This window comes from Epinephelus fuscoguttatus, linkage group LG6, assembly GCF_011397635.1.
Source record: "Epinephelus fuscoguttatus linkage group LG6, E.fuscoguttatus.final_Chr_v1".
NCBI classification, from domain to species: Eukaryota; Metazoa; Chordata; class Actinopteri; order Perciformes; family Serranidae; genus Epinephelus; species Epinephelus fuscoguttatus.
The window spans coordinates 20,337,162-20,360,875 of NC_064757.1; the positions used below are offsets into that span (position 1 = coordinate 20,337,162).

Consider the following 23,714-nt stretch of genomic DNA (forward strand, 5'->3'; position numbering starts at 1 on the left):
TGGGCCACCTTTTGAGACTGGGCTCCTCTACAGAGGTGGTGAGAAATATGGACATGACATGACTCTTCTGAACTGAACTCACTCTTCGTAAACACTGATAAAAGAATCTCATGTTACATGCATGTGTTGTGGTACTTGAGCACCAGCCTGTACTGAATGAGGGGATTCTGTGTTGTTAGGTGTATTACTTTATAATGTTTTTACTAGTGGGTTTATCTTATATATGATTTTTTTGTTTGTTTTTTTTGTATATTGTGTCAATAAACTAACTAACTAACTAACTAGGTTATTTTTGATTTTACTATACTACTTTTAAGTGTGGAACCTAGGCCTATAGTAGGCTACCTAATATGCTAAAACAGCCTTGGAGCCAAATAATTTACTTATTTTTTTAAATGAGTGCAATTCCATGTCATATACTGAAATTCGTATGATGATTAGACCATATCTCAAGTGATCAAAATGCAACACAGCATTAATTTAATAAGATAATCCCGTAAGACATAAAGATGGCTTTTTTAATGTATGTGTGTGTGTGTGTGTGTGTGTGTGTGTGTGTGTGTGTGTGTGTGAGAGAGAGAGAGAGAGAGAGAGAGAGAGGCCTGTATGATGAATACATTTCTTTTGCGCACTGTATCCTAAAATACGGTAGTATCGCCGCGCGTCATCAAAACAGGACAGCCTTGACGCCAAAGACTGGCGACGCACTTCATGGTGGTGTTTTTTGTTGTTTGTATTTTTATACTGTGATTTTGAAGTTTCGCGAGGAAATAAAGAGGCTGTTTTGTACACAGCCACCGACTGCTTCACCAAACCATTGTCTTCGTCGCCGGTTTCCGGTTTTGAATGGACTAGCGAACATTTAGGCACAGATAAAGTAAGCTAATTGATGCTAGCATAACCCTTTGATATCATGGGCGGCAAGCTAACTCTTCTTCTGTCACTGTTCTTGTTTCTTCGCCCTTCATTTGACAGTGTTGTCCCTGTTTTCTTCCCAGACGCAGCCATGTTCCATAACAGCTCACAGAGGAAATACTGGACTTTTAAAAGTGAAGACGAGGTGGAGCAGATGAGATACAAAGCCAACCAGAAATTCCGTAACAAGATACTAGAAAGTGGGAAGGTAAGTAGCACATAAAAACACCTCGTACTCTACCGTGTGACAGTTTACTTCACCTGCTGCTGTCCCTCTGTCTGAACCAGCCCGGGGTGAGTGAGTCCAAGTTCCTGGAGCGTCATGAGGAAGATGTTATATTCCGACACTATGAGAGGAGGATGCTGGACTTCTGCAATGCTTTCAAGCCTATGATGCCGAAGTCTGTTGTGGTATGTTTGTGTCTTCTTTTCACCTGTGTGGGAACAACATGACCTTACTGTATGTAGATGTCTGACCCACGTGTGTGTCTCCCGTGCAGGGCACAGCCATCATGTACTTCAGAAGATTTTACCTCAACAACTCTGTCATGGAGTACCACCCCAGGATTATCATGTGAGTAGAGCTGATCACGGTGAGTGATGCGCAATGATAGACAGTTTTTAATGGGAAGTATAATCTGGAAATACAAATATTGTGGTGTGCATTATGGGATAGTATATGTTTGAGGGGAAATTACATATGCAAGTATTTCTTTAGCTTGAATGACCAAATGGTCTCAGCTGTAGGTAATAACTGGAGGCTAACAGTAGATGTAATTACTGAATTAAAACATGAAACATGAACATGAATGTGTGTTATATAATGTGTCCTGAGATTCAGACATACTGGTGCAACATTTTTCCGTACATTTTCAGACATGCTTGATTCAAGAATTGAGCCTGAACCACAAACTACTATTAATATTTCAGAGACATTTAACAAGCTCACATCATTGTCGTCAGTACTCTTGAGGTGGAGAGGATCAGTTCTATTAGAAATGAGGAGGTGAATTTACATACAGTGTTATGCCATTTGCAGATTCTTGTTACCAATTTAATGTAGGATCCTTAGATTTTGTGTTGGTGTCTAGGCTCGGTGGATTGGGTGCGTTGCCTTTTTCTTTTTTCTGTTTTTTTTTTCTTTGTAAATGCACTAATTTTCTCCACATTGCATTCGTACACTTACCAAAAATTTCTTTATTTGTATATATTTACTTATGCTATGTGCAAACTGACACCACTCTTAATAAAATGTTTTAATTAAACGTTTAGGAGCCGTTTACAGAACATTGTTGTTTAGAAAGGATTAAGTTTGCCTCATATCCTTAAAAATCCAACTGTTCCAATTTCCCCCTCCTGTTTCAGGCTGACATGTACATACCTGTCCTGTAAAGTGGATGAGTTCAACGTGTCCAGCACCCAGTTTGTGGGAAACCTCCTGCAGGAGACCCCCGAAGGGCAGGAAAGGGTTCTGGAACAGATCCTGGAGTACGAGCTGCTGCTGATCCAACAACTCAACTTTCACCTGGTGGTGCACAACCCCTACAGACCCATGGAGGGTCTGCTCATTGATTTGAAGGTACGTGGATGCCTGAGAGCTCTGAATGTTACTCTTGTACTCAAAAACTGTCACAGCACTGTCACAGCTCACTCACCAGTTCAGAGTATGCGTCCTGTCTCAGTGAATTTCCTGTTTTATACATTTAATCAATCAGACAAGATATCCTACGCTGGAGAACCCAGAGTCGCTAAGGAAGAGTGCTGATGACTTTCTGACACAGGCAGCCATGACAGATGCAGGACTGCTGTTTCCCCCTTCTCAGATCGCTCTAACAGCGATTCTGAACAGCGCCTCCAGAGCCGGTCTCAGTATGGAGAGGTGGGTCATTAGGTGTGCTCAGGTAGAAACAAGGAACAGTGTGAAGTTTTAAGTTTGAAAAGTAGATTTTAAAGTAATTTTGTACTGATAAACTGCAATAAATTTCCATAAATGATCAGCTTTTTCCATCATTAGCTCATTTGTTTGTACAGTAATTAAAGGAAAATGTTCCACCAGATTAATACCACAAACCTTAAAGGAGCACTTCAACCCCCAAATGACCATGTGTAAATAATTAACTCAGCACATGTTTCGGTGAATTTGTGAATGAATTTTTTTATTCTGAGGGTGCCCAGTAGCTCAGTAGGTAGGGTGGGCACCTCACATACAAAGGTTGTGTCCTTGCCAAAGCGGCTGTTGGTTTGAGTCCAGCTCGCAACCCAAGTAGTGCATATCGTCCCCTCTGTCTCTCACTTTGACGCTTCAAACTGTCCTGTCATTAAAGGCAAACAAGCCAAAAAATTATCTTTAAAAAAAAAAAAACATCTTGTGGTCTCCAGTGAACAAAGAATCTTTTTTTTTTTAAAAAAAAATGTTTTTGATGAAGTCACATTTAACAACAGCAAAACTAAATCAAAACATCCATCAACAAATTTTAACACAACTCCTGCAGTAAAATTCAAGTCTTATTTATCCATTGGCTCAATTCTTCCCAAACACATGCATTTTTGCTAAAACCTTAGGTTTAAAACAGTTTTTTGGATTCTTCATTCCTTGGAGGCATGGAAAAAACTTCTTCATGAATTCAGTGTAACATGGGGTGAGACACTAATGCACAAATGTCATTTGAGAGGTACATTATTCCTTAAAATGGGAATTTCACTTAAGAAAAGTATTTAATGTGAAAATGGAAAATAATCCTCTTTGTTTGTTGTTTAGCTACCTGACTGAATGTTTACGACTCAAAGAGGACAAGGAGACTCTGTCAAAGATGTATGACTCAATGAGACGTGAGTAAGCTGCACCTTCAATTTGACGCCACAAGATGGTGATAATGAGCTGCTTTGAGCTTTACTGTACTAAAGTCTTATCTGAGATTAAAGTAAATGTTTCCTGTGTTCTCCAGGCATGAAAACTCTTCTAAAGAAATATGAACTTCCCAAACCAGAGGAGGTGAATGCTTGCAAAAAGAAACTGGAGAGGATTCATGCTGAATTTGCCAGTTCAAGCAAGTAAGGAGATGAAGACATCTGTTCCTGTTAATTTGGTTCAAATACAAAATGTACTGTAGTGTAGTGCATTGGTGCTGGTGTTTGTATGCTTTTGTAATCACCCACACCCAAGTAAGCAATTCAATCTTTCTGTTTTCATATGTAGTAACAGTTTTATTTTAGCCAGGTTGTCGTATCTAAGATGCAAAAGGTTCAAGGTTCAGTATCAGGTAGAAAAATAAAAAGGAACACATCATCAGCTGTATGAAATACAGAAAGGAAGTACAACAGCACGCCACATTCCTACCTACATCATCCATACCATGTAGCACAGCTGATCCTCTTGGTATCGCTGATGAGGAGACTTTTGGGCTCATTCGTTATCACTTAACTGTCGCCAGCGGTCTGTTAACACTTGGTGAGGTCGGTGAGGTCCGTGGTATCTTTAAGTGCAACTACAGTAAACAGTTTGGTAAACTCTTGAGCTATGACAGGCACAGATTCAGACTCTGCAGCTGCTGGAGTCATCAGGAGGCACAGTGGGCCGACCCTTTATGACTTTGAAGTTGATAAATCTGTGCGTGGCATGACTTCTCAGGATGAATCTATACGAAAACAGTCGGTGCAGACAGAGGTGTACTGAGCAAGAGATACTGCAAATGCATGAAAGCTTTTGTTCACACCCCAGAAGGCTTCGAGGGAGTTCAGGTGATGTTTGTTAGAGCAGCATATATGTAGGCCCACACACTAATAGCAGGATCCATTCAGGGTTAACACATGCACAGGACAGGTTACAGGTATCTCCTACAAACTCTTAGACTATCTCTCAGCTCTGTTCAGCTAGGTCACACACAAACACCTTTTACTTCTATACAAGCCTAAGTTTATAATATCACAAACAAAGCAGCATATAAAAATGTAACAAGTGGTTCCAGTGCTGCGTGGTTTATACACAAAGACGGTGGAAGTCGTTCATGGTTTGAAGGAAGAGCTTGTTGTAAGATCAGGTGACGTGGGCGGGCAGATGGTGGGTAGAAAGGGAGTTAAGGCTTGTGTCATCTTGGAGAGAGGTGCTGTGTTTAAATTTCCCTGATGACGGCAGAAAACGCTACTTCAATGCTTTGGATTGCCCCCCCCCCCCAAATCCTCGCAAAGTTCTGTCCAAGAATAGGAGTGGCTGATCAGGGCGCCACATTTGTCTGGTTTCTGTCAATCACCAACCAGTCAAACTGAGGGAGTGGCAGGCATACCAGGATCAAAGAAGTTCAGACATTTCTGCAGTTGACTGTATCTCAGGTCCATCTTCATAGAAATCAGTTCGTCAAGGTCGTAAGCAACAAGGCGTCTTGTCAAATTTCAGTTCAACACACTGTCTGTGTCTGAAGCATTTTGGGAAAGGGCTTTGGAAGGATTCAGTATTCAGATATGCGGCAAGTGGTTTCCCATGGAGAACGGCCATATTGCGTTTGAACTGCCAGGAATCTAGGCCACATGCTTATAAATACAAACTGACTTAAGTCTTCGGTCGGACACCTCACGGGATGAGGCCTTGCTTTGGCTGGCTGGCTGTGCGGTCTGACTACCGCACTTTGATTTTCGGGGCGGGGATCTGTAAAACTCACATTACCTGGATGGCAGCAGCCAGTGACATGATGGTGCACTCTGTCCTGTAAGATAAAGTGGACATGTTTGTGAAAGGCACGTGTTGGGAGAATCACTTGAACGTCTGTGTGTATTAATGCTCATCAGTGTGTATGTATATATTCTAGTCTAAATGAAGTTACGTAACGACTGAGAATGAAGAGACATGGGGAAACTACAGCTACTAATGGTGATCATGAGGGCGTAGTGGAAACTAGATGCCACATTATTCACCTAAATGAATGTTGAAAATGGATTTGACGGGGTTGGTCACAGACGTTGAATGTAAGGAACAGAGTTCACCAACAATTACGGCTTGCAAAGTAAAGTTCTGATCTGCTGGAAGTAAGATTACTCACAAAATACTTTTGCATTGCAGCAAACGAAAGAGAGGATATGAAGAAGACGGACATGTATCAAAAGAACCACGTTTGGCAGAAGAGGTGGGTGAATATTTTGCAATACAGAAACTTAATTAAACTACTTATTTCTTTTAAAATCCCTCTGAAATTGACTTTTTTAATTGCAGGAATGGACTGATGAAGACCTGATGTGACCTTTTACTCCAAAACAGTTTCGGATTCAAACAAAGTTTACAGTTATTATGAGTTATTCCCAATATTGAACTGTCAAGGTTGGATGACCAACCGTTACTAGAGAACACAATGGACGTGTCATAGACAGTTTGCATATTGGTACATGTTGTATTTACTTTCCTACAAGACATTGTAGGAACAATTTTGTTCTGCGGTAACAATAAAGATATTTTTCTACATTTTGTGTTTAAAGTTCCTGCAGAAAGTTCCACATAACCAAGCCACATGATACTGTGCGCATGTTTCTCCACCTCTGTCAGGGGACAATGAATGACTCCGTAATCTACTTTACAAAAACTGTTTAATAAGTGCATGCATGTCTGATACAGTCTGTACTATTCAAAAAATTTACTGCTGTAAACACTTTTCATTTTTACTTGGTTTTCTCTGATTATGTGTCTTGTCTGGCATTGAGAAGTTTCAAAAAAAGACTTAACCAAATAATCAAAAAATAGCTGATACAATCTGAGGAGGAAAAAAAAAAATTCAGCTCATCTCACTTATATACTCATGATTCCAGCAAGAGAATTTATTCTTAATATAAAATAACCATACTTTTCTGAAAGACTTTGTTCCAATCTAGAAAACAAAGAAAGAAAAAAAGAACAAATAGACAGAAATGCTAGTTTCAGCACTTTGCGGATATTGTCACAACCTTAAAATAAATCAGTCAATTACAGTATAAAAAGCATTATCGCTCATAATCCAGTTACAAGAAAAGGGGGTCTGAGAGAACTAGCTTCTTCATGTCAGTTTTCTCATTGAGCAGGAAGAGAGAGGGGGGATACACTTTGGCAACCTGTGCTGTCAAAACACAAAGCGGGTACAAAGAAACCATTGAAATCTTAATATTCGGCCCTCATGATGAAGGTAATGAAATGTACCCGAGTCAGAATTGTGAACACAGTTTATGAGGGAGAAAAATATGTTTCCTGTGCAGACAGCTGTCAGTCAGTGGTGCAAGTTTGTTTGTTTTTAATTTATGTTTAAGTACTGCGTTGGTTTGTTGTACTCAGCTGCTGTTGTTGCATAGCTCTCTTGTGGTGAACGGGACAAGATGGCAGGTGGGTGGGGATGGGAGGGGACTATTGGAGGACATGATGGAGGGGTTGCCATGGTGATGAGGGTAGAGCATGCTAGGTCTCCTCTGCGCTGCGCTCCGGCGGTGGAGGATGGGAGGATGGGAGGAGAGGAGTGCAGTACTACCTGTTGCTGTTGGACATGGCGTACTGAGCCTGCTTCTGCTGGAGGAGCTCTGTGATGGCCAGCAGCTTTTTCAACACATGCTGCGGAGAGGAAACAGGAGTTAGATTCGTCCTCTGAAACAGGAACAGGCATAAATCATCCTCTGTGCATATCATCAGTCTCTGACCTGCTGTGCTCCCCTTTCGTTGCTCAGCGTCCGGAGCTCGTCTGAGTGTGTGGCACAGACCTCGTGCAGCGCAGCCAGGTCCCGGGACAGGTCTGTCTTTAAGTGCTCTGTGGCTTCAGGGAGGTCAGGGACATTCTACAAACACAGTGGGCAATTTTCTAAGTTTGTGAAGTTTTGTCAGAAGTCAGGGTCAGCAAGGAGGAATAAGAGACTTCTGATGAGTTGATAAAAAGGCAAAAGCCCGGTTCAGACCAAAGATTCGTGACGAGATGAGTTGAAACAGGCAACTACTTACTAGATGAGATGGTGTATCATCTCAATGCAACAACTCTCTGTACTTCCGTTCTGATTTCCAGCTTTTCAGGCTTATTTTGTGGCTGAATATAATTTGTAGCTTCATAAAATATGAGTGAGGATAGTGGTGGCGAGGTGCTGGCTACAGCTGCATTTGTAGTACAAACAAACAGACACAAAATGAGCATCAGATGGACTGTACTCATAATAAATACGCTACAATAATATAAAAAAAACAGCGTGAATTAATCAGTCAATGAGAATGTGTGTGTGGTGGGGTATAAGCACATACAGCGAGCAGCAGCGGTGACCCACCGTCCAACACTGGCACACCCTGCTCAGCAAGGACGGCGCACCTGCCGCAGCAAGCTCATGCCGTCTATGGTCATTCTGACTTGACCCACAGACTTCACTACATGTCGACTGGCTGTTCAAACAGGTAATGTGCTTTACGTTCTTAAACCAGCCTCTCTCGATTTGATCAGCTGAGTTGCAGGTCAGTCAAGCTAAGACCAGCCAGTTCACATTGCTGCAACGTTCTAAAACGGTTTTGTCTCGTCGTGAATCATTGGTCTGAACTGGGCTACAGAATGTTACTCACCCCCAACTCGTCCAGAAACATGATCATCCTGTGTTTGTTGTTTTTGATAAAAGGGTTCACACCCTCCATATAAGGTTCCTGTTTGAGGATAGAAAAAACATTTGTAGAATCATAATTTACAGCAGACATTACAAATACCAATGCAAATTACTCCTCTGATGTAAAGACACAGTCAAAACAATATTAGCATACATTTACAAAGTACATAATTCATACCTTAGCACCAAATTCAACCAGGTTGGCCAGGTTCTGGACAGACTTAGCCACTAGTGTGAGTGTCCTGCCTGCTGCTGAAGATGGAGGGTCTGCAAGAAGAGATGGTAGCACAAAACACACATTGTAACATGTCACGTGGCAAACAGGGGATTTTGTGTGCTTTTCAGCAGATGCTCACCAGAAATTATATTGAACATTCGGGGGTTGAGGATGGCAGGACAGATCAGTCTTAGGAAGACGAAGCCACTGGAAGAAGAATGGATGGAGTAAGTTACACTGAACACGAACACAAAATAGCACTGACAGTAAGCAAAAGAAAAGTTGACAAAAGATAGCGTGGTCAGCTTTTTTACTCTCAAAAGAAGTGTGTCCAACATTGATTAATTTTGTTTGCTTACCTTACGACCCTCGTCCGCATGGTGGTGTTAGTGGGCCATTTCTGCTGCACAGACTTCTGCAGACAGCCATAGATGAACCTCAATGTCCTGGATGGGTCAACACAGAGAGACAAAGACTGATTAATTTGGGTTTATTAGCCCTTTGGCTTTGTGTTTGTTCACCCACAAAACAGGACATCACTGTGCAGGAGTAAATGTGTGTTTGCTCTTACGGTGGTAGGATCTCAGCAGCCATGAATATCTTCTCCACCAGCTCAGACAGGATGTTGAGGAGATGAGCCAGGTTCAGGTTCACATCCTCGTTCTTTTCCAGTTTAGAAGGGTTCAGCTTCAGACAAATTAATAAAAATCAGGATCAGGCACTGTTTAGTGCATTTGTGATATTTCTTGTTTTTAACACAAAAGCGGCTGAGAAAAACACAACAGCTTATGCACTGACTAGACATTCATTCTAATGGGTGTGTGAACTCCAAAGTGTTTTGAAATATTTACTGTAACTACATCTCACACAGCAGCCTCCAGACTTCAGCTTTGTTGAGGCTGTGTCACTGTTTCGTCCGTTTTTCTTCTCATCTACGTGGCAGGCTTGCAGAGCTTCTGCGCTAATATGATATAAATGCCATGTACGTAATCTTGTAACGCAGATAAGAGCAGGGGAAATAGCTTAGAGGCTTGTATCGCTGTGTAAGAGAGCAAAAATAAACCCTTTGTAGGTCTTTACCTCACAGGACTGTTTGCTCTCCATGATCTTGAGGATGGTGTCTTTGAGAGCGTGGTGGACAAACGGTGTGGCTGTGGCCTTCATGTACTGCTCCATCAGTGTGCTGGCCAGTGTGGTCGCTCTGAATAATGTTGTGGCTTCATCTGGTGGGAGTGCACAGGCAGGGACGGTTATGCAGGTGATTCAAACAAACCAAAACAATAAAGCTGAACCCTGTAAAACATTGCAGGCTTAGGTGTTGTTAATATACTGTGGGTTCGCAGATCCGTTAATTTATCAATGCTGTTATTATTGCTTGCTTTCTTACCCTCCATGTTAATTTCTCTGTCATTGAGTGTCCTGAGTAGAGGGGCTTCAGCTCTCTCGTGTCTGAAGATCCGCAGAAGCAGGCTTGCCAATAAGGTGCGGTCCTGGCCACACACATGGGCCAGAGCGTATATGACATGGAACTCTTTCTGCAAGATCATCTGCAGGGGACACACGACGACAATATCATTGTAATTTTTAGTGAATAACAGAGAGGCAGACGGTTAATGGAAGCTGCAATCAAAACCACTTTTAAGCGGATCAGACCTCTTTGAACTCGCTGTACTCCTCTTCGGGCATGATCTTCTCCATGGAGTAGCGGGCACGTACGCGTAAAGAGCCCGGCTCAATGCCCTTCAGAGGCACGTGGGAGCTGAGAGGGAACCACTCATCAATCATCTGGCCCTTCTGCAGACGGTTCAGCTGGCAACGCATGAACACTGAGGGGCAGAGAGATTGAGGCGTGACAGGGTGGGAGAGGTGTCAGTTGTGAAATGAAACGAAAAGAGATGAGATGAATGCAGAGGCTCAAAGAGGTTACATGTGTCAAATTTCCAGATGGACTTACAGATGTCACTTTCTTTGCTCTTTTTTGTTTTGTTGCTTAGGCTGATTTCGAATCTGTTGATTTCACTCGACAAGTCACTGAAACAAAACAGATAATACAATTCAATAATTATGTAAACAAGTAAAGAAAATGGTTTTGATTCTAAGCAAGAAGGGCTGCTTTATATGTGAGGAGAGCAAAATGTAGAGAGAGAAAGAGCAATGGAAGAATCCCAGGGAGGATAGACTCACTCAAAGATGAACTCCTCAGTAAACACAGGGTTCTGCCCCTCCCTAGGGTGCGTCTTCGCCACCTGGACGCTGTTCAGGTAGATGTTACAGTAGGGGTTGGTGAAATACTTCACTGGCAGCTTGTGGGCCTCCTCCACATACAGCACCAGGCTGCTCACCTGAGAGAAAGAAAAGGATTCATCACACAAAACATACATAAGCATAACATACATACATACAGCATTGCTCAGCATTTTCAACAAGGTCCTAAATCAAAAATATATTTAATAAATTAAAAATACTTAAAGAAGAGAACAGTTCAGAAGATGGAGAGCATCTGATCTTTCCTGTTAATAATATTCTTAGAATGAAAATATGAAAATCTTTGTCTCATCACACAGAAAAAATAATACTTTTTTTTAACCTATGAAATGCTAATAGTTACTCAGTTGTTTAAAGAGCCACCTATAAACAAAACGAACTAACAATACACCTTATTAATGGCCTTTAAAAGTAAAATAAAACAGTCAGAGGGTGACCAGGCAAGAAGCCTTCAAAACAAAAATTGGAATGGTGTAATTATGCAGTGACAAAATTGACTTGTTTTACAAGGGCAGTACAGCGAACTTGCTCCAAGCCAGTCAGGAAAGGTCACCTCGTCTTTTATTGTGTGTTTATTTTTAATAGACGCACTTAGATACTCAAATTGGGACCTTTCAAATTGTTTAAAGTCTCTAATCATGTAGCCACCCTGTCACAGATATGCTTAATTCTGATTAATTCTGACCTTCAAATTTTACTATCACTCATTGCTGGCGGTCTAAAACCTGAGTGATAAATATGTTTTTACAAGCTTGTGGGATATGATCATCTATTGCTTTAATTAGTCTACATGAACACACACTGACTGGCGGTATATGTACCTGTCTAAGCCTCTTGTTGGAGGTCGTCTGAGTGGGTTTCCTTAAGTTAGTGCAGAAAGTTTGAAGACATTTCATCCAATCCTGCAAAAACAAAACAGAAGATTTGTAAAACAGTTGTCACGGGCTCTGCCTCTGTAAGAACTAGTTGAGGCAGATTTTTTTTCTAAATAAGAGAAGCAGTTCACAGCGTATGATTCATTTTCAAGATGGAGCATGCAGTTATAGTTTTTTGGATGCAGTATCTGGACAAAATAGATGTGCGTGTGCTTCTGCTCTGTTTGATGAGACAGTTATCAGTGAAAGTGCAATGCTGACTCTCTTATTACCTGTGCCTGCTCTGGAGCTTCCCCCGCAAAGTAGAATATGTACTGTTCCTCACTAAAGTGCTGGACAACAATCTGGAAACAGTGAGGCCTGAAAAAGTAAAATAGAAGAAAGGGTTTTAAATTGCTTTGTACTGTATGATACATCATTTTAAAGAAATTGCTTTTATGTGGTGCCTTGGCAACTGATCATTCAGAGCAGAGTGACAGTACTTCCTGCCAACTTTACCGAATTGGACCAAGAACAATAGTTTGACATCTCACCTGCCAAACAGACTGTCGTGCACACCATACACGGAGCACACACTTAGGTCGATCAGCCCTTTGGGTTTGGTGGCTCTCTTCTCGCTCTCGAAGTAGATGAGCTGGGCGTCGTTACCCTCCAAGATGAAGTAAAGGTTCTTCCATCTTTTGCCTTTGCCTGAAGGTGAGAGGAGCCAAAGAAAAGTTTATTTTCCTGACTGACTGGACCACAAAACAGGACTGAGAAATATTGTTCATGATGCTGTACAAGACCGATGTTACATATACCTTTGTTGAACTGGAGGTAGCCTTTCTTGACAATGTTTTTGTAGAAAGCGTCTTTTGTTTTCCGTCTGATAGTGTTATAAATTTCTCTCCCATCCACTGTGTCAGAAAGAACTTGTTCCTGGTGCTACAGTCAATAAAAAAACAAACATATCAAGCCACCACACAACCATCAAATCAAAGGGCCAGCTTACGTTACAGTACTTTTTTTTTTAAACTACGTGCTGTATCTGTTGCTTCACAGAGATGTTCTAGATTTTGCAGAAAACAAAGTGTCATCAGGAAAATGTCTGATGCAATATATTTTCTTCGGATATATGTTTACAGTTCAGTGACACTGGCAGGGAGCATTTATTGTAGCTTTTCCTCTTTGTCCAAACTGATATGTGCTGACATCTTTGTCCTTCCAACACTTGGATACTTGCATGCCAGTGAGGGTATGTGCAGTGTAAGCATTTAAGTCTTATCAAAGCCCTTGCATTGTCAAATTTCATCCCAATAAATGAAAAATATAACCTCAAACAGGCTCAATAATGCTAATATATATTTGTACATACCTGTACTGAAACCGGCTCTTTCAGGTTGTAGCCCTCGACAATCTGCTCTTTCTTGTAATGATCGATGATGTCATCAACACTGCCAGTGAGAGGAGAACAAGATACAGCACATCAGTGACTGTAAGTACAACTTCTCTTGATATGATTCTGTTCTAACAACCATTAGAGGCAGATACATTGCCAGACATACCTGTTGTAGTACCTCCCCCCCATCATGTACTGATTGTTGGGGGTGGGGGAGATCTTAAACCTTTGGATGTTTTCATTGGTGCGAAAAAAGAGGGAGTAGTCCCCAGGTGTGTTGTCGGATGGTCGGACTAGAAAACTGCACACCTGGCCCACTATGAAATAAGAGGAGGGCCAGAGAATCAGTGAGGGAGACAGAGAAAGCTTTTAGTGCATGCTCAGCGTTATATTTTGATGAATGGACCTTGATGTTCACAACTTATTTCTGACAAACAGAAAGCCACTCATTAGGTGAACATTATTAATCACTTGTGACGTTATCGTGCAGGGAGGAATGGTACCTGTCATCAGTAGGTTGTAGGCCTCTTGTTTGGTGATCTTTCCGTGATACCAGCTGTTCAGGAGATCGAACAAGAGCAACCAAAAAAAAAAGGTGCAGACAATAAAATTAGCTCAATCAACAAAATGCAAATGTTCGGTAAAACTTACTGCAACAGCATCATCTCTAAACACACGTTGCAGATGTCTGCAAAACTAATTATTAGTCTCTACAGACACATAATATGTGCCCTTTTATGTTCTATCTATTGTTTAAAAGCAATAGAAAAAAAGAAAAATCCTTAGATGTGACCATAATTTAATGTAGAACATCTATCATCTAACAGGAGCCCATGGGCATCTGGCATGCTTAGTGTTGTTTTTCTAGGTAGTCACAAATTCAGCCACACTTTCAGACTTGCCAAAGCTGAAGGGCATGATAGGTGAGGAGACAGTAATGACTCATACTGTACACAATGCTTGTCATGCTATTCTGAAGCACAAAGCAAACAAGGTTGTGTAAATGGAAGAGAACAAAAAGGCTAAACTAAGAGGGTGGATATTATCCTGTAATGATATGTTGTCCAGAAGTATAAGGGAAGCAATCACTATCACAAAATAAAGTTGAGTAACAAGTTGCTGCATCATAGAGAACTGTAACTAATGAGAAAAGTTTGCATGTGAACTTTTACACCCTGCTTTGACATCTTCCAATCCATCAGATAGTGTACACTGAGAAAAGTGAGTTGAGTGCAACACAACTTACGCTTTTCCCTCATGTGGATCCTCCTCCCGCCCCTGAAAAAGATCAGACACAGAAATCTGTCAAGACACCAAATCTAACTGCTGTATATTCATACATGACATCAATACCCTAGGTGCTATGCTAATGAAACTTCGGTACATATAGTAGTCATGTCACATTGATTTGTTTTGATGCACACTCCACAGAGTTTACTGTGAAGATGCCACTATCAATTTTGTCTTTATTCCATGTAACTGTCTTTGATGTTTTGGGATGCAACTTCAAAAAAAATAAATAAATAAATAAATAACGCCTTCACATGTTATGCTGTGCTTACCACCTCCTCCACCAGATCCTCCACAATGAGGCCCTGCTCCTCTGTGCGAACATTGGTCACCCACATCCAGCCATCATCCAGTTCATTGTGAACAATAAACATGTCCCCTTTCAGGAAGCTGCGTCAAAATGGATACAAAGATTGTGAAGATTGTATGAAAAATTCAAATATAAAAACATGCGTGAGGCACACTGTTAACTCTGCTACACATAGGTTATTATGATATGACATCATCATTTTTTATCACACTTTTCCTTTGTCATGGCATTGTCATCTAGGTGATGTAAAGGAAATTTGGGATCAGCAGATCTTTAAATTAAAATTTCCAGCTTAAGAAACTGTTTTCTATTAATTTAGTGTCTATGGTAATGCCAGGGCATTACCAGCAGGGGTCTCCTCTGACTCATGACATCTGAGGCAAATGTTGCATGTCTATCTACTCAGTTTAAGCTTGTGGCTCGCTGGCAGACTCGGGGTTGAGGTTGACTTCAGACAGATGTTTATCAGATTTAGGAAATCAGGGATAGCTGGGATCATCAGTAAGTGTGCCTACTGCAGCTTAATGACAAGGACAAGACTGTTTTTCATTAACAAGTCAGATGATGTGCTTTCCAGGCTGCTGTGAGGGGAAGAGCAGGCCTGCGACATGCCAAAAAAAATCAAAAGGGAAACCAGGCAGCACTTAGCAAGCATTATAATCAAGTACTGTATTTCTGAGCCCAGGAAATAATCAGTGCTCGTCTATGACTCAAATATTATGGATCATATTTATACTTTTAAGACAGTGATTGGTTCGATATGTAAATGTTATACTGTAACTGTCTCTTTCACAGGAACACACAGACACGTACCTGATCTCATCAGTATCTGGCACTTTGGTGTATGGAAGTATGGCCCTGACTCTCCTCCTGTCTTCTACAGGCTGTGGAAACATACACAAAGAATAAAACTCTCATTCTTCGCTTTGACCTTCCAAAGCCACATTCATGTTAAATCCCCCAATTATTCCACAAAATCAAGTATTCTACTACAACTCCCTCTGGGAGATATCACACTCCGCTAAAAAAGGTAATTAGCATTAGTCTGAGCTTTGCCTTAAACAGTTCTGGATACTGCCTGAAGGCAAAAGAAAAAAGGGGAAAGGGAAGACATGAAGAATATTCCCTTGTACTTTGAGGAAGTGGCTGAATAAAGAAATTGAGGTTGACTACAAGTTAACTGAAAAAGGTACAGGTTTTCCACTAATCTTTCAACCCTGAAACATTTTATTAGGTTTAAATACTTTTACCAGACTACATTACAGGAGATTAGATTTCATTCTGCAAACCTTATTGTTGACTGTCACAGTATTTGCATTAAAGTTTTGAATTCAGCTTATAAAAAAAAACAGCTTAAAAGACCAATTCACTTAGTCAGACTGATCCAATGCTGCAAACAAAGAGCAGCCAACTCCATTTTGATCAAATGTTATCATCAAGCCATAAAAAATAGACTATTTTTAAAGAAGCAACCATATTAATAGTTCAATCCAACAGAAAAAAAGGAAACCAGATGCCCGTTACATTATGTATAGCTTTTAAATTAAACAGCGAGTGAATATTCAATATTACACAATTTCAGCTCAGATCTGGAACCCTGGGAGTACATCTCATAATATTTAGACAAGGCGTATTTCACAATATTTATTTTGGGAAACAACTGCAAGGAAGAAAAATACAAATATCAAGTAATGTCATGTCACACAACAAGAAATAAAACGAGTTTACAATTGTATGAAATTGTAAGGCAATGCTTAAAATTTCAAATATGCCGGAAGTGACCGTTAAAATGTCGTATTTTAGAATCTACTGTTTTCCCCCAACCATTCCCACCGTCAGTCTCACCTCTGGGGGCGCCACTGGCGATAGCAGTTTCTCTCCTTTTAGCAGGCAAGACACATAGCTGTAGTAACCGATCAGGTCTGATAAAGAAGAGAACCGCCGCCCACCGATGTAATAGTCTCCACACATGGCGATTATCCTGCCAAGAGGAAACACGACGATTTAAAAAAAAAAAAAGCACAGGTATTTTTCAATGCAGGCTAATCCTTGTGCAGTGAAGGAAATAGAACAGGTTTAATTTTGATAAATTTGACTGTGAAATAATCTGAACACTGCAAACATTGTTTCCACCAATACTCCTACACTGCAGATGAAACATATGTAGCACATATAAACTAAAATATCAGATTAAACAGCTATACCACAATCCTTAAACATCAGATAATAGTGAATATCTATCGAAAGAGGACTTCAGACAGTGAGACAATGAGAGGCTGCTCTGTTGAATCCAGCTATCAGGTTCATGATATTTATAATTTGTGACTTAAAATCACTAGTTATTGATTACAATCGTTTGATAAAAGTACTGCTCTAAACCATTTCTCATTGCAGAGCCACTAATCCTAATTCTCTGCTCATCAGTTGAGTGGATCTCCGACTGAGGATTTATAATAAACGCAACGCGCTTGAGCAATTACTCATTTACTGCTGTACAATCTAAGGACATGAACCTTTGGAAATGTAAGTGTCACACAATTAACCTAACGTTTATAATTTCCTGACAGAAGGTCTCCTTCCCTCCAGAATCAATGACATCATGGCCCCACAATAAACCAATGTGAGCGAAGGAGATGATGTCATTGTTATTTAATTAGAGAAGTGCATTTTCTGGAGAAAATGTCTAGGATGTCTCAGAGGACATACCTTTTGCTTTCTAAGGTACAAAAGTAGGACAAGCAGGGCAAACATAAGGAGCAGAGTAGAAACAAGAAATACTATGAAAATGTATAAAAAATAATTATAGCTGCATCGATAAAAAACAACCTTTGAACGAGAGGAACCTAATTATTTCTGAGTAATGTGCGCTGTGGGAGAGAGTGACCAAATCACCACAAGGGCCTACAGATATGTGCTGATAGATGGGGCTGAAACCTGGGGCTACCTGTAAATGCAAAATGTCATTCTCAGTTATAAATATTTTCACTTTATTACATCCCATCTTCTTATGTTCCAGTTTTGTTCAGTAGTGGATGTTTGCCCTTGATCAGAAAGAGCATATCTTCACCATTCATGTCTGAGCTGCAGAGTAAACGTACCCTCATACTGATTATAACACATCCATTGAGGGGGAGGATGGATGACAATGCCTAATCTGTTTTGTTTTATTGACTGTAAAGTTGCTAAATACTCAAAGGTATTGTTGCTAGAGGAGTGTGCTGTCTTCATTCTTTTGCTTCAGGTCCACCCACACACATTCAGGTCCACCCACATACAAAAGTCTTCTGCGTCATGAATTCACACACACGCGCACATGCACGCACGCACGCACGCACGCACACACACACAGAGTCATGGGTTTCAGCAGACATCAAAGTGTGCAAGCTGATATGCGTTATAAAAATACTGTTCTCAAGCTTTGCACTGTCTCTTTGAATGACTGCAACACAAATAGGCTGAAGTCGTCTGCAATGGCATGACTTGCCACCGGAAACCACTTTTCAAACTTAAACATTCTCACTTTGGTATTGGCTCATCTTTGAGGTTGTTCTGTCTGTGGCTTTCTGCCCTTTTGGTTAGCAGGTAATGAATAACTTCTGTAGTTCCCCTTTCCTTATCTTGTACTTGAGTGTGGCATGCTGCCTGCTTATTGTGAGATGCCATATTATGGTCTATTTCACCTACTAAAAGGGCTCTATAGAGAGGAGAGGTGCAACAGTTTATATCGGACCAAACTATTCTAACTATTCCACCCACACTCTTTCAGTTGGAGGGCGTTAGCACTACCATGCTAGACAGATAAGCTCTATGCTGCTTTTATAATTGGTATGGTGAACACATATGACACTATGACACACCCTCCCTTTTCATGTAAATCCCATGTAGCAGTAATTGATTAAAAAAAATAGCTAACTGGACAAAATTTTGTCAGCATTGTGTACTAAGCCAAGTCAGGTCAGGTAAGGTTACATCTCTGAAAATAGCTACTTAAAACATTTTAAATAATCCGTCAATGCAAAACCTTCTTCACCCTCAGGCATTTAAGTAGGCTCTTGCTGCAGATTTAAACTGGGCCTATCACTGAGATTAAGTTATTCCTGCTTGTTGCATGTACTCTGTCATACCTGAAATGGTTGACCACGTTGGTCACACTGAGGAAAGACAGGACGAAGGAACCGGGCCGGCGGTCACTCTCCCTGATGAGGTAGCTGCCAGGGTTCCGGGCCTGGCGCAGCCGCTCCTCAGCGATGGTTCGGTCTAGCTTGCCATGGTACCACCTGAGACAGAAAGACAAGGAGCAAATAGTGAGGTTTTTGTGACAAGGCAAACTGTACTGAGATGCAACTGAAAGGAACTGTGTTACTAAATTTACAAGCCCGTTAAGCAGGGAAGTGCACATTTCTGTCGAGCAGTAACTACCCCATTAATTCAACTGTTTGGCTTATTGAATTTATGTAGTGCTGGGCAAAACTGCCGAAAGTATTAACACAACAAAAAACATCCCACATCATGCCTTAGCAATATTTAGTACACTGTGTCCTTCCTGTTAAATTCTAGCAAAATAAAATAAACCACTTGCAACTAATAAAAGAACTGTGGCAATACCACCTCTTGAGGGAAACACAATTAGAGAAGGACGTGATTTATTGTTTTGAAAGGCCACATGGGCAGTGAAACATGTAAGGACACAGCGCCTCGCTTACAAAACATCTTTTTAACAACACTTTTTTTTTTTAGTTATTCACTGTCCAGTTTCAGGACATAACCAGAAATAGAAAAGTGTACAAGACTGCAATCACAAATCATAACATAACAGAACAGCATACCACTGAATCCTGTTACCTGATGTCATGTGTTCTACTCAATACGTCTCTATTTCAACCTTGAGAACACAGCACTTCTTCTCATTTTCAGGGCTGTTCTGGAAACTTGTTGAGGTAAATAAGTAAACAAGTAAATGATCGATCACAAAATTCTTGACAGAATAACTGAAAATAAACTCAGTATTAAAAATGAAGCTCTAATGAATTTTACCACTTACTTTCATGAGAGCACAACCTGCACTGAGAAGGTCATGTATTCTTAAACGAATGGAAATCGAAAAGCTTTTATTTTTGAGTTTCCACTGCACCATTAAAGTCTTTCTGCTTTCTGAATTAAACAGAAGCCTTAGGAACAACACTGGTTAAAATTTCAGCAGGTGAGGCTGAACTTGACTGGGCCTTGCCAGCTGGGGTAAAAAATTAACACGCTTTTCCAAATTTAGGCCACTGGTGCCTCTTGGAGCGGAAGGCAGTGACTGGAAAAACATCCAGCGGTGAGAAGATGAATGAGGCGCCGCAGTAGCTCTTTTAACAGGAGACCAAAGGGCTCCCATCTGGTTTAGGTGAGTAGAGGTCTCTACTTGTAAAGAAAACATGATGAAGTCTGCTATCATGGAGTAAGCTGGAGAAGGCTTGCCGAAGAGAAGAGGGAGAGTTAAGTGTCCATGAGGGGGCTTTGGGGGGATTTGGGTGATAAGAGAATTGAAGAGGGCGATTGAGAGCAGTTGGAGAGTAGGGCCAAGCAGCCCTTCAGGGGCTGGGGAAGCAGGGGGAAATAACACTGAAGAGAGAAAGGTAGATGACTGCGAAAGAAGAATGGCAGAGAGCAAAGATGGGCACACCAAGTCAAACTAGCTAGGTTCCAATTATTGCGGCATATGATTTAAGTAATTTATGCCCCTACCAACACATACACATGACCCATTATAGAGAATGTGAAACTGACATCATCCTGTGTAAAATATTTTTGAATGGAGGTGCCACCTTGTGAGGATCGCGCTGTGTTACCTGTTTCTGATACAGTGGTCGAGCAACGGTATTGGGACATGATAAATAACTTAGATCCATATGACTTGGCAGTCCAAGGCTGGATTACAGACCCCAATAGACTACCTCCACCCACATGTTAACAGAGTGCGTACCTCACAAGATGATGTCCCTGCCTCACATGGCGTGATGTACCTTCACACTCTCAATGTAATGACATTAAAACCCAAATAAATTATATTTGTGATAGAAATTCTTACTGCCTCCAATTGTGAGCCAGGCCAAGAAAGACCTAAAGTCTGAAAACCAAACTGTCCAAACCACAACATCTACAAAAACATCCTACGGTCAAAACCAGCCACAACACAACATGACAAACAATGTGAGGGCCAGTTACTGTTTCCATTGCTTCAAGCCATTCTAAACAACCAAACAGCGGGAGCAGCCAGTGTCAGGCCTGCAACTGGGAGACGAGCAAGGCACAAGAGTACATGGATGATGATGGACAGGGAGATGTTGGTTTCTAACAAGGGCCGCTCCTTCCTACCCTGGTTTTCTGTCTGCTCTGTTTACCAACTCCAAAACCGACTTCTGATTTACTAGCACCAATTCGAGACATTTTTAGAGGAGTGTGTGGTATATTTGACAGGCACACCCAAGTCCTTAGATCACCAGTAAATATCCAAAAGAAAAAATACCTCATGAAAACAACTACTAAAGCTATGCCAGACATCAATTTAAAGGGCCAGTGTGTAAAATGGGTTGAAAACAGTGACATCAGTGGTCAAATTCTAGATTGCAGGGCTCACTCGCTCTCTCCTCCCGTCGGGTAAATGACCGTGGCCTCGTAGGGACAAAAAGCCTTGCGCACGAGTTTTTCAGGAGTAGGTCTATCTAGAGATGAGGTGAATGTTTATTTAGAAATCTAAGCCACGTTACGATATTGTAATGAATCCCTTACGAGCAGGAGACCAGAGGAGCGTTCGGGAAAAAGGCCAGTTTATTTGAGCACTCCAGAAACTCCGGTAACACTCCAGGGGGTAAAAGACTCCGTCCCAAACCCTGACTCTTCTAGCGTAACAGACACACTTCATAACTTTACACACATATTCCGTTTACCATACTGAGTGGGGACCCCCCTCCCCTCTCTGCTCCGCCAATCTCCAGCCCGCACACTGACTGACAGCGTAGCCTGTAAACAGAGCTCAGCTGTTTATTTAGCTTAGCGATATCTCCGGACTATAGTAGCTGCAATGGACGATTTTGAACGCGATTTTGAAGAGTTTCTTGTAGCGGACACAGACCCAGAGCCATACCTGTTTGAGCCGGAGCATAAAGATGAGGAACTCCATGTGTTTGATGCTGAGCGGGCGAGAAGAGAGGATGAATGCACAGAATGCAAGATCACAAGATGGCGACCTCTCTAAAGCAAGGCCCTTGCTATATATATATATATATACGGTACAGGCCAAAAGTTTGGACACACCTTCTCATTCAATGCGTTTTCTTTATTTTCATGACTATTTACATTGTAGATTCTCACTGAAGGCATCAAAACTATGAATGAACACATGTGGAGTTATGTACTTAACAAAAAAAGGTGAAATAACTGAAAACATGTTTTATATTCTAGTTTCTTCAAAATAGCCACCCTTTGCTCTGATTACTGCTTTGCACACTCTTGGCATTCTCTCCATGAGCTTCAAGAGGTAGTCACCTGAAATGGTTTTCCAACAGTCTTGAAGGAGTTCCCAGAGGTGTTTAGCACTTGTTGGCCCCTTTGCCTTCACTCTGCGGTCCAGCTCACCCCAAACCATCTCGATTGGGTTCAGGTCCGGTGACTGTGGAGGCCAAATCATCTGCCGCAGCACTCCATCACTCTCCTTCTTGGTCAAATAGCCCTTACACAGCCTGGAGGTGTGTTTGGGGTCATTGTCCTGTTGAAAAATAAATGATCGTCCAACTAAACGCAAACCGGATGGGATGGCATGTCGCTGCAGGATGCTGTGGTAGCCATGCTGGTTCAGTGTGCCTTCAATTTTGAATAAATCCCCAACAGTGTCACCAGCAAAACACCCCCACACCATCACACCTCCTCCTCCGTGCTTCACAGTGGGAACCAGGCATGTGGAATCCATCCGTTCACCTTTTCTGCGTCTCACAAAGACACGGCGGTTGGAACCAAAGATCTCAAATTTGGACTCATCAGACCAAAGCACAGATTTCCACTGGTCTAATGTCCATTCCTTGTGTTTCTTGGCCAAAAAATTTTTCCGGCTTGTTGCCTCTCCTTAGCAGTGGTTTCCTAGCAGCTATTTGACCATGAAGGCCTGATTCGCGCAGTCTCCTCTTAACAGTTGTTCTAGAGATGGGTCTGCTGCTAGAACTCTGTGTGGCATTCATCTGGTCTCTGATCTGAGCTGCTGTTAACTTGCGATTTCTGAGGCTGGTGACTCGGATGAACTTATCCTCAGAAGCAGAGGTGACTCTTGGTCTTCCTTTCCTGGGTCGGTCCTCATGTGTGCCAGTTTCGTTGTAGCGCTTGATGGTTTTTGCGACTCCACTTGGGGACACATTTAAAGTTTTTGCAATTTTCCAGACTGACTGACCTTCATTTCTTAAAGTAATGATGGCCACTCGTTTTTCTTTAGTTAGCTGATTGGTTCTTGCCATAATATGAATTTTAACAGTTGTCCAACAGGGCTGTTGGCTGTGTATTAACCTGACTTCTGCACAACACAACTGATGGTCCCAACCCCATTGATAAAGCAAGAAATTCCACTAATTAACCCTGATAAGGCACACCTGTGAAGTGGAAACCATTTCAGGTGACTACCTCTTGAAGCTCATGGAGAGAATGCCAAGAGTGTGCAAAGCAGTAATCAGAGCCTTCAGTGAGAATCTACAATGTAAATAGTCATGAAAATAAAGAAAACGCATTGAATGAGAAGATGTGTCCAAACTTTTGGACTGTACTGTGTATATATATATATATATATATATATATATATATATATATATATGTATAAAAGCATAATCATAAGGCTACGAAAACCAAACAAATTTTATTTTATAGCGATTA

General features: G+C 41.3%; 2 protein-coding genes across 3 annotated transcripts in view; one reads left to right on the top strand and one right to left on the bottom strand.

The window, feature by feature from the left end:
- Positions 1–672: 672 nt before the first annotated feature.
- Positions 673–6,361, top strand: ccnh (cyclin H). Of its 2 annotated transcripts, XM_049578295.1 has the most exons (10): positions 673–877; positions 999–1,123; positions 1,204–1,326; positions 1,416–1,489; positions 2,281–2,494; positions 2,631–2,794; positions 3,674–3,744; positions 3,861–3,966; positions 5,966–6,029; positions 6,116–6,361. In XM_049578295.1, the coding sequence occupies exons 2-10, from the start codon at positions 1,007–1,009 to the stop codon at positions 6,140–6,142; spliced, it is 960 nt and encodes a 319-aa protein (XP_049434252.1). In that variant the 5' UTR covers positions 673–877; positions 999–1,006; the 3' UTR covers positions 6,143–6,361. The 2 variants fall into 2 exon arrangements, with proteins under 2 accessions (XP_049434252.1, XP_049434251.1); XM_049578294.1 differs by having other exon boundaries at positions 5,966–6,361.
- A 105-nt stretch (positions 6,362–6,466) lies between these two features.
- LOC125889970 (ras GTPase-activating protein 1-like) overlaps positions 6,467–23,714 on the bottom strand; it is a 30,770-nt gene continuing 13,522 nt past the window's right edge. Inside the window, exons 2-25 of the mRNA XM_049578293.1 lie at positions 18,947–19,099; positions 16,668–16,803; positions 15,636–15,706; positions 14,785–14,902; positions 14,469–14,500; positions 13,726–13,778; positions 13,389–13,539; positions 13,199–13,277; positions 12,645–12,768; positions 12,378–12,534; positions 12,117–12,204; positions 11,791–11,871; positions 10,889–11,046; positions 10,659–10,735; positions 10,358–10,530; positions 10,092–10,251; positions 9,785–9,927; positions 9,276–9,391; positions 9,064–9,150; positions 8,844–8,911; positions 8,666–8,754; positions 8,450–8,527; positions 7,555–7,689; positions 6,467–7,468 (exon numbers count right to left, since the gene is read on the bottom strand). Coding sequence (XP_049434250.1) covers positions 7,385–7,468; positions 7,555–7,689; positions 8,450–8,527; positions 8,666–8,754; positions 8,844–8,911; positions 9,064–9,150; positions 9,276–9,391; positions 9,785–9,927; positions 10,092–10,251; positions 10,358–10,530; positions 10,659–10,735; positions 10,889–11,046; positions 11,791–11,871; positions 12,117–12,204; positions 12,378–12,534; positions 12,645–12,768; positions 13,199–13,277; positions 13,389–13,539; positions 13,726–13,778; positions 14,469–14,500; positions 14,785–14,902; positions 15,636–15,706; positions 16,668–16,803; positions 18,947–19,099 — 2,611 coding nt within the window. The 3' untranslated portion in view covers positions 6,467–7,384. The remainder of the gene's footprint in view (positions 7,469–7,554; positions 7,690–8,449; positions 8,528–8,665; positions 8,755–8,843; positions 8,912–9,063; positions 9,151–9,275; positions 9,392–9,784; positions 9,928–10,091; positions 10,252–10,357; positions 10,531–10,658; positions 10,736–10,888; positions 11,047–11,790; positions 11,872–12,116; positions 12,205–12,377; positions 12,535–12,644; positions 12,769–13,198; positions 13,278–13,388; positions 13,540–13,725; positions 13,779–14,468; positions 14,501–14,784; positions 14,903–15,635; positions 15,707–16,667; positions 16,804–18,946; positions 19,100–23,714) is intronic.